General features: G+C 42.3%; 1 protein-coding gene across 2 annotated transcripts; it reads right to left on the reverse strand.

Moving 5' to 3' along the window:
- Nucleotides 1-1,977: 1,977 nt before the first annotated feature.
- On the reverse strand, nucleotides 1,978-4,907 carry TIMM10 (translocase of inner mitochondrial membrane 10). Of its 2 annotated transcripts, none has more exons than XM_081280511.1 (3): nucleotides 4,741-4,881; nucleotides 4,232-4,347; nucleotides 1,978-2,480 (listed from the first exon to the last, which is right to left on the reverse strand). In XM_081280511.1, the coding sequence occupies exons 2-3, from the start codon at nucleotides 4,300-4,302 to the stop codon at nucleotides 2,279-2,281; spliced, it is 273 nt and encodes a 90-aa protein (XP_081136637.1). In that variant the 5' UTR covers nucleotides 4,303-4,347; nucleotides 4,741-4,881; the 3' UTR covers nucleotides 1,978-2,278. The 2 variants fall into 2 exon arrangements, with proteins under 2 accessions (XP_081136637.1, XP_081136636.1); XM_081280510.1 differs by having other exon boundaries at nucleotides 2,030-2,480; nucleotides 4,779-4,907.
- Nucleotides 4,908-10,851: the final 5,944 nt, after the last annotated feature.

A 10,851-nucleotide genomic window follows, 5' to 3' on the forward strand; every position in this document is an offset into this window, starting at 1 on the left:
ATCTGTAAAACAAGAATACTCACACCTACCTCACACAGCTGTGGTTAAGATTAATTGGAATTATGTACTTAAGGATTTAGCACAGAGCTTAGTGTGCTATTGCAACTCAATAAACTAAGCCATTCTTCCATCATCCCTTCCCTCCTCACTGCCTCCTTGCCACGTCTTCCTTTAATCCATTACCTACCATCACCTACCACTTATCTGCCTGGCTGATAGTGAGAGTGAGCCTCTAAAATGCAGATGTCATTGTCACTGAAGGGTTTAATTCCTTCAACTGTTCGCTGATGCTCTTAGTAGGAAAAAATCCAAATTCCCCTTAACACAGTTAGGCTCTTTGGGAACTGTACTGGGAGCAGCCGTCAAGGCCTGTCTCTCAGCTCCATCTCTCTTCACACTCAACATCCCAGCCTTGCTGTGGCTTGCTTCCTCAGTACAAGTACTCCCCATTTCTGCTTCTTCAAAGCCTTCATAAGTGTTATTACTCAGTGGAAACCTCTTTTCCACACTTCTATCTGTTCCAGCTATGCATGGAAAATTCTTACCATTCCTGGATAAACTTGAGGTCAGGTACAGTTTTGTCTCAGCACTGTCCCTTTCTTCCAAGTATGACACTAGCAGAGAACAAATGATAAACATTTGTGGAACTGTCCAAGGCAGGCAGACCTGTGAGCAGACAGTGCCACCTGTTGGCCCAAACTGTACTGCAGTACCTGGAAAGGAGCCTTAACATTCTGCCTATGCCTAAGGCAAGACAATGGTTTTGAGTTTTACAGGGGTCCATCTGGGGTCTCCACCTCCTGCCAAACTTAGCAATGAAAAGAGCTCCTATTGAATACATAAACCACTAAGTCCCAAATTTTCAATTTGACACAAACATTTCAACACAGTACATTAAAATAGGCTAATATTTGTTAGTTTGTTTTTTAAAGTTTCACATCGGGGACAATGAGACAAAATGGGTTAGTATAAGGTAGGCACTTTTCAAAGTGTTTTAGTTATTAATGGTTAAATTTGATGACCACCCAGTTAGGCATCTCAATACTTTTATTAGGGGGTTAAATGAGGCAGTTAAATGCCCACCCAAGATCATACAGCTAGAAAATCTGTCAGGACTCAAACCCAGTCAGTCTGGCCTGAACCTGCACATGTAAGCCCAAAATTCACTGCCTCTATTCTCTCCTTTACTCCATCTCCAATAACCTACTTCCATCCCAGACATCTCCACCATGAAGACCCACTCTGATGGTACTGCTACAGGTGCCACGGGGTCAACCAAAATCCCACCTGGCACAACGCACTGTCTAAATGCTGTATAGTCCTCTAAGGGGACTCCTCAGACAGGATGTAAGCTTGCTGTACTCCACCTCTCTGAACCTCCATTTCCCAATAGGACCTTTAGCCTAGACAGGTGGATTAGCTTGGATATTGTATGAAGGGTGAGGAGCAGAGTCTGATTCAGGTGAGCACTGAATGACAGTGGCTGTTACTCAGTTTCTGCCTGGATTACCATGAAGCTGGGTCCCTCAACAACTTGACATTGCCCTCTATCAAATCCCATCTACTTTTCACACTCTCCTTTACATCTTTCTATCATTTGTGGAAATGCCTGCTTGTCTCCACTTAATTTCAAAATTTTAAAAACTATTTAGTTAGTGCTTCCTACACCCGAGTCATTATGCTATTGTCAGCAAAGCATTTAATATGTTTTTCTCATATAAACTCACTTAATCTCCACAATAGCTCTCTGATCATCCCCATTTTACAGATGGGAAAGCTAAAGCCCAGAGAAATATCACATTCAGGGTCACACAGCCAGAGACAGATCCCAGGTGCAAATCTAAGCTATCTTAACTGTTCATACTTTTTGTGTGTTATGCATGCAGGGCAGGCACTCTACCAACTGAGCTATATCCCCAGCCTTTAACTGTTCATACTCTTAAAACACTATCTTGGACTCCCTCTGCTGGTAGAGGCTGTGTTTGATTTTTTTTATTTCCAAACACTAAGCACATTGCTTTAAACATAGTAGGTGTCAACAAACTTGCTTTAATATACATATATATATATATATACACATACACACAAACATACACAAGTCACATACCAGTGTGACAACTATCCCTTCCACAAGACAGTTCTACCACACCCAGGGCTCCTGGAGATGCTCCAGAGAGAGCCTAGGCCTGGCAGTCTTCACAGACACCCAATAGGGGGCATTTTTATTAAACAAATGGGAGGAGCAAGGTGCACCCCAGGTGTATATTGTCTGAGGACCTCATGCAGGACCAGAGCTCTGCTGCACTCTCTTCATCAGCTCTTCATCCTGCATAGACAACTCTGTCAACTTTTTGCCCATCCGTTCATGGATATCCAGGTACTTGGAGACACATCGATCCAGGCATACAGACTCGCCCTTGGACAGTTCTGCTTCCTTATAGTGGGGAGGCACGCACTTCCGGTGGCAGGCACTGGTCATTCTGGGGAGAGAGAAGGATAAAGTCCAGCAAGAAGCATCCTGTGACATCCCAGGAACCCACAGTCATTCCAACCCTGTATACTGATTTCATCTCCTCCAAGAAAACAGAGTGAATCCTCATTTTGCACTTCAAACATCTTGGAGGGTTTTCAGAGAGTAGGAACCTCCTTTGAGCCCAGACACAATGACTATTTGTTGAATGCTGGATGTATAACAAGCCTCATGCTAAGAGCTTTACATAGATTCTTTTTATGCAATCCTTCTGATACTTCTGTGGGATAGGCACATCATTATCCTCATATTACAGATGAGGAAATTAAGGCACAGAGAGACTCAGTAATTTGTTGAGGATCACATAGAACTAGGCAGTCTGACTTCACAGTCTACATCTAAAAATCATTCTGCTGGACGTGGTGGCACACACCTGTAATCCCAGTAGCTGGGGAGGCTGAGGCAAGAGAATCACTAGTTCAAAGTCAGCCTCAGCAACTTAGCGAGGCCCTAAACTACTTAGCAAGACCTGTCTCAAACAAAAAAGTTAGGGATGGGGCTCAGTGGTTTAATCCCTAGTACCTACCCCCCAAATTATTCTAATTTATAACTTCCAAGACCAAATCAAACAATTCACAGAACTTGAGCTGATAAAAGTAGCAAATATGTGATTGTTTCCTGTTTGGGCTTGATGCAAAGGCCCTTTGTATTTAATGTTTTTAATGTCTCTATGAGGTGGGTACTATTATATGTCTATTTTATAGATGAGGAAATGTTTATCAAATAGTATAATCCCTGGTGGAGCCAGGACTATTCCCAGATTTGCCAAATCACTGAGAGCACCAGTTGTGGAGTCATACTGATGTACTTAGACCTGACATTGCTACTGACTTGCGTGGGCCCTGATGAAGTTTTTAACCTGTAGAAGGCTCAATTTCCTCTTCTTAAAATGGGACTAATAAAATTAACCCACTGGATTATTTTAAGAATTAAAAAAAGATAATGCAGCTGGGTGCAGTAGAGTATGCGATAATTCCAGGGAGGCCAGAGGCTGAAGCAGGAGGATCTCAATATCAAGGCTATTCTGGGCAACCTAGACTCTGGCCCAAAATAAAATATAAAAAGGGCTAGGGATGTAGTTCAGTGTTAAAGTGCCTTTGTGTTCAATCCCTGGTACCACCAAAGGGAAAAAAAAAAAGATAATGCATATAAAAAGCTTGACAAATGCCTGACAGAGTAAATATTAACTACTAAAGGAACTATTTGTCAAAAGACAAATGTTTAACTGTTCTTTTTTTTTTTTTTTTTGTACCAGGGATTGAACCCAGAGGAGCTTAACCACTGAGCCATATCCCCAGCCCTTTTTTATATTTTATTTAGAGATAGGGCCTTCCTAAGTTGCTGAGGCTGGCTTTGAACTTGCAATCCTTCTGCCTCAGCCTCCTGAGCTACTGGGATCACAGGTGTGTGCCACCACACCCGGCCTCAACTGTTCTTGAAAACTAACCAGAGACTCTTAGAGCTTCTCTTCTTGCTCTTGCTCCTTCAAGCCAGTTCCATCCCAACCAAACTCCCAAGTCCTTCTAGTGACTCTATATTGCATCTACATTAGTACTAAATATGGGGTGGGGATGGGGAAGGCAGGCCTCAAAGTTCCCCACAGTGAGAAACGCATCTGTTAGAAGACATCCACTTCTGCCTTCGCAAAGGGTGATCAGGGCTAATTTTCCAACACAGGTTAGGCAGAGAGGCTCTCCTTACCTGTTGTACATGTCCGCCATCATCTCCACCTCCAGCTCAGCTGCCAGCTGTTGGGCCCTAAGCGGATCCATCTCGGCCCAGCACCGTGCAGGGAACCTCCTCCTGGTCTTCTAGTCCTAGGAGCAGCCATCAGCCTCAGAACCGACCCCCTCCCGTTCACCCTCCCTCCCAGGGACTAGCGGACTCCAAGGAATCACAGGGCGTGGGACCGACAGGAGCCAACGAGCTTTAACCATCCCTCTCCCAGAAGTGGGGGGAAAAGCCCTAAAAGGGTCAGTGCCTAGCCCAAGGTCATTCAGGATGTCATTGAAGGTCCTGGAAAACGAGCCCCCGAACCCTGAACCCTGTCCCTGAGGTCACCCTTATCCGGGAGAAGATCGAGACACCGGAGGAACACAAAAACCGCGGGACCCAACCTCTAGGGCCCTGGAAATTGGACTCGACGCTGAAAACGAGGTGCTGCGGACCCCGGTCCAACGGCTACATCTCCGAAATGGCGATGCCATTACCTCAGTAACCATGAGGTCAAAGGCCACGACTCACTCACCACAGATTGGTGCAAGACACAGTGCCCACCGCGTCGCCAATTTAAGCAAATACTAGAAATTTGCCGGGTGCCCAAATAGATCACGGCGGAAGCACGTGGACCACTTCCGGGAGAGAAGTCCCGCCTCCTCTTTGATCCGGAAAGAAATACCACTGAGGCGCTGCTGGGAAATCCTCTACCATAGAGAGGGAGCTGCCGGCTGGCCGAGGGGGACGGGGACTTTCAAATGCTAGAGGGGACGCCTACGTACCATAGAGGGGTGTGGGGTGTGCAGAGCGCCTGCAGCCTGATGAGACTTCAAGACTCGTGGGGTCATCCCCGGGAAGTTTGAGTGTGTTTGGTGTAGGAAAGGGGCTGGCGACTCAAGTCAGCGACCTTCACACCCACCTGCGCGTAAGTCATGTGTGAAGGTGAAAGAACACCCCCAAACTGCGGCCCTTTGTTTCTGTAGCACCTTGAAACTCCCTGGGACTCTTAAAAAAAAAAAAAAAAAAAAAAAAACCTCGATTCCCATCTGGGCACTGCGGCGCCCGCCGGTAACCCTAACAGCTCTAGAGGCTGAAGCTGGGAGACCGCAAGTTCTAGGCGGGCCTGCGGAACTTAGCAAGATCCTGTCTCAAAAGTAGAAAAGTTAAAAGAAAAAAAGGGGGCGGGGCTGGGAATGTAGCAACGTGGCAAAGCTCCCCAGTGTGGAAGAAAAACTAACTGAGATGCAGATCCCGCCCCACAAGTTCCAATTAAATAAGAATCTCTGAGGTTAGAGCAAATTTTCAAATTCTCCAGACTCGGGAGGCTGAGCTGGAGGATCACAAGGGAGGCCAGCAAATTAGCGATTCCCTCAGCAACTTGATGAGACCCTGTCTCAAAATAAAAATAAATAACTAAGTAAAAGCTGGAGAAGTAGCTCAGTGGTAAAAGCACTCCGAGTTCAATCACCAGCACACCCACCACGACCACCAAAAAAAAAAAAAAAAAAAAAATCCAAGTGATTTCTATGTGCAAACAAATTTGAGAACCAATGCTCCATTGGCTGTGTGTTCCTGAACATTCCTGCTTTCCACACACATCGTGCCAGGTGCTGCAAAGATAAGCAAGATATGGTTTCTATTGCAAAAGAGGAGACAAGTATGAAATCTGTTTTATTCAACTTCTATTAGACGCCCTGAACCATAAATTCATTTACAAGATGAAAATTTAGGACAGACGCAACACTACATTTCCCACTGGAGGAGGTGGGGTGGACATTTTATATGTATAGTTATCATTATACTTTTGTAATTGCCCAAAAACAGTTCTGATTTGGGGTAGGGATAGTAGGTGTTAAACCCAGAGCCTACATATGCTAAGCTCTACCACCGAACTACATCCCAGCCCCAACATTCTTAATTTTAAACATCAGCCTTCCATTACTGCCCTTAGGACTCATCTTCATAAAAGTCTATGCCCTGATTCTTTTAAGATTGAAGTATAACATTTATATAGTAAATGATGTAAAACAAATCAGTCTTAAACTTTATTTATTGTGTGTGCATATGTGTGTGTGTGTGTGTGTGTGTGTGCTTTTCACATGATAGGCAAGTGCTCTCCCAATAAGTTACATTTCCAGTTAAACTTCCTACTAAGAATTAATTTTAAAAATATTTTACATACATATAACTACACCCCGATGAAGATATAAAATATTTCCTGCACCCCCAAAAGTTATCTCATGTTCCTTCCCAGTCAATACACCTTCTCTAGATGTTATTACTATTCTGACTTCTATCACCATCGATTAGTTTTGCCTGTTCTTGTACCACATGTAAATAAAATTATGCATTATTTTGTTTTGTCCCTGATTTCTTTAACTTAAAGTAGTCTGTAAGATTTCATTCGAATTGTTGTGTATGTCTGTGTTCATTCTTTTCTGTCTCTGCCTAGTATTTAATTGTATGAATATACCAGGATTCATGTATCCATTTCTCTGTTGATGGACATTTGATTGTTCCAGATTTGGGCCATGATGAATTATGTTGCTCTGATATTCCTTTCAGATTCTGGGGGGTTATGGAGATTGAACCCAGGACCTTGTACATGCTAAGCATTCAGTGTCCCACTAAGCTACACTCTGATCCCCAGTACAGATGTTTTAATGGACATATCCTGCCCTCATTTTTGCTTCTTGTTTTGTTTTGTTTTGTTTTTGTTGTTGTTTTTTTCTCTTTTTTATTATTAGTTGTTCAAAACATTATATAGCTCTTGACATATCATATTTCATACATTTGATTCAAGTGGGTTATGAACTCCCATTTTTTCCCGTATACAGATTGCAGAATCATGTCGGTTACACATCCACGTTTTTACATACTCATTTTTGCTTTTGAAAATACATTCATCATATTATGAATGACTAAGAAGCTGCATGGAAAAAGGAGAGGGATTCTTACAGAAGGAATTTGACTCTTAAATGGGATACTTACTGGGTGTTCTGAAAGGTTATATACTATATGATTCCATTCACATAACATTATCAAAATGATGAAGAGATGAAGAAGAGACCACTGTTTGCTAGAGGTGAAAGCTTGTGGAGGAAAGGAAGTGTAGGTAGCACATGGGAGATCTGAGCGGTTATAGAATGGTTCTGTGTCCTGATTGAGGTGATGGTGACAAGCATCTAAATGTGTTATGGCCAAGAGTGGGTGTTCACTCCTGTAATCCCAGCTACTTGGGAGACTGAGGTGGGAGAAGGATCTAAAGTTTGAGGCCAGCCTGAACCATTTCAGGAGGCCCTGTTTCAAAAATAAAAAGGGCTGGGGATATACCTCAGGGTCAATCCCTAACAACTCAAAGAAAAAGAAAAATCATAGAAATATACACCTATATTGTACCAATGTCAATTTTTCTGGCTTTGATATTATATGTAGTTATGTAAGATTTTATTTTTCATTAGTCATAATAGTTATACATAATACTATGATTTATTTTGACAAAATTATAAATTCCTGGAGTATAATTTATTCCAATTAAGTCCCCAGTACTTACTCTTGCTCTCCACCTTCTCCCTTCCCAAGATCTAACTTTTAGTGGAAGCTGGGTGAAGAGTATCCAGGGTCTATCTCTATCTCTACTATTTATGCAACTTCCTGTGAACCTATAATTATTTCACAATAAAAAGCCTAAAAAATCTCTATAGAAAGGAAAACAAATCAAAAAGACAATGTGAGTAAAGAAGATAATCCATGATAGATACTCAATAAAAAGAAATCATTGTTCTCATTTCAAAAGGCTTTTGTCAGGACAAATTTAGAACATACAGAAAAGTAGAAAGCATAATCTATTGAACTTCCATATATCCATCTCCAGGATTTAACAATTGTTCACATTTGGTTATATTTTCTTCATCTGTTTTTAATCTCTAACAAATGAAGTTCTTTTTCCCAAAAAATTCTATTTCCATGCCCTCAAAATTATAGGTTTTTGTTTTGTTTTTATTTTATTTTGTTTTGTTGTCGTTTGCAGTGCTGAAGACCAAAACCGTGGGCCTCATACAGGCTGAGCTGTATCCCAAGCCCCATATAGTAGTTTATTGATATAATTTAATTATTAATATGATTTAATGCAAATATTCTATTTCCCCCAATTTATCAAAAGGGCCTCTCTTTTTTAAATTGTGTAAGAACACTTAACATGAGACTTACCCACTTCATAAATACATGGGTGTATAATGAAACATCATTATCTATTTTACAGCAGATCCCTAGAACTCATTCAAGTTGCATAACTAAAACTATATGCATTGAACAGCAATTCCCCATGTCACCCTCCATCAGCACCTGAGAAACATTATTCTTATTGATAATGATTTTATTGTTGTCATTATTTACTGTGAGATTGTGTCTTTCTCCTATACTTACATAGTCAGACATTTGGAGACCCACAAGTAGGAATCTCCAATTGTCCCTGAAAAAGACAGCTTAGATAGCTTCAGCTTGTGAGGATATCCTTGAACTTCTGATATGTTATCCAAAACTGCAGATCTCTGTCAGCACCATGCTGAAACTCTGGCCTCTCCCTCTACCCTGAGTTCTCTTTGTTCCCAGCCTTACACAGGGGAGTTGTGTATTTGCCACTCACCATGGGTCAGTATTGTCTTCTTGGATGGGAATTCAACTGCAGAGAAGGGATGAAGGGTTGTCACTCAGGATGTCCCCATTGGTACCTGACCACTCATGAAAGGTACAGAGAATACAAAGACAGGTGTCCTCCCTGGACTGCCCTGAGATGAGCTAATGAGAGAACATTCTGTCAACTTGAAGAGAAAGCTGGTCCAGTCTTCATCACGGCCTTTGCTGTTATTGTCCCTCACCATTTATCCTCTTCTCCACTGCTGACAGTCTGGTCCAAGTCACCTCATCTTGCATCTGAGTCACTAAGAGAGTCTCCTAGCTGGTGTCCCCACTTCTAAAGCCCATGCTTCCCCCTCAACTGTTCTCAAAACAGCAACCAGAGTGATGTTGTCAAAAACTAAAGTTAGACCATATCACTTCCCAACCTAAAACACTTCTGTGGCTCCCAATCACAGAGCAAAAGCCAAAATCCTTAATGAAAGGGACAGAGTTACCGACAAGACCCTACATGATTTGCCAGATCCCTGCTATTGCCTTTTATGTCCAACTCTTCTCCTGGCCCAGCGCTCTGCTCCAGCTTGCTGACCACCTCTCTCTTCCTTGAACACGCCAGATATGTTTCCCTCTCTCCATTGCCATTCCCTCTGCCTGCAATGCTCTTTCCCTAGTTCGCCCATGTTCAGTCTCACTTCCTTCAGTTCTTCCCTCCTGTACCACCGCCTCTGTGATTCCTTCCTTGACCACTCTATCTAAAAGTGCATCCCCCCCAAAAAAATCCCCACTTCCCCATCCTCTTCCTGTTTCACTTTTCTCTATAGAACCAGTCACTGTCTAATATACTACATATTTTTTTTTAATTTATTGGCTTGCTTACTAAAATGATCTGTTTTCAGTGCTATGTTCCCAGCACCTAGTAGGTATTCAAAAACCATTTAATCAATGAGTAAAAGAATTGTCTAAGATAAGTTTTGATGATTGATTGACTATTTTGTTGGTTTCAGTATCTAATGGCAGTAAGATAAGGAGAGAAATGGATTTAAAAAAAGAAAAAGAAAAAGGACAGTAAGACAGAAGTAGAAGCACTCACCAGTCTTGGACAGATAAACTCTGGTTGGATGAAGGGAACATAATACTAGAGGCAGCCAGCAGCCATTCGTATTGAACTGTTTGACCATTGGCATCTAAACCTGGCTGTGCAAAACCATCTGTATTCCAGATCATCCCAGGCATAGGACCCCAGTTCCTATTCCATACTTCTATTGATCAGTTAATTTGTTAGTTAATTTGCTGTTTATTTATCAAGCATCTAATATACACCAGGCATTTGCAAAGCCCTGAACATACATCCATGAGCATGGGTGATAAATTTCCTGGATTCATGGAGCTTAGAGAAGAAGGAAATGAACAAAGTAATTTTAGATTCCATTAAGTATTATGAAGAACACAAAACAGGCTGAAATGCGGGAGAGGAACTGAAGGTCATGGAAGAGTCTCTGAGGAAAGGAAATTTGAGCTGAGTCCAGAAGGATGAGAAGGAGCCAGTCTTGCAAAGAACAGAAGGAAGAACAAGTCTGAGTCTGGAAAAGAGTCAATACATTTAAGGAACAGAATGGAGGCAGTGGCTGAGTGATGGGTCTGGGAAAGCCTAACTGAAGGAGTCACAAGTCTCCTAAGTGGCAGGAATGTCTCTTGCCCACATTCTCCAAAATGGCACCTTTCTTAGACCATAGGACACAGAGCGAGGGTAAAGACATGTTTTGGTTTCGTACTAAGGAAAATTGCAGTTCAGCAGAGAAATGCATTCAAAGCCTACCACTTACTCGAGCTCAAAACAGAACCCGGGAATTATGTATTTTCTAGACTCCCCTCCCCCTTCAAATCTTTGTCCAGTGTGAGCCTGAGACATCCTCTGCTTCAGCAGCTGGCCCACTCACCCCCTCCTCAGCCCACCCTTCAGCAGCTGCTTG

This window comes from Spermophilus citellus (assembly GCF_964194105.1).
Source record: "Spermophilus citellus genome assembly, chromosome: 2".
In the NCBI taxonomy this organism is placed as follows: domain Eukaryota; kingdom Metazoa; phylum Chordata; class Mammalia; order Rodentia; family Sciuridae; genus Spermophilus; species Spermophilus citellus.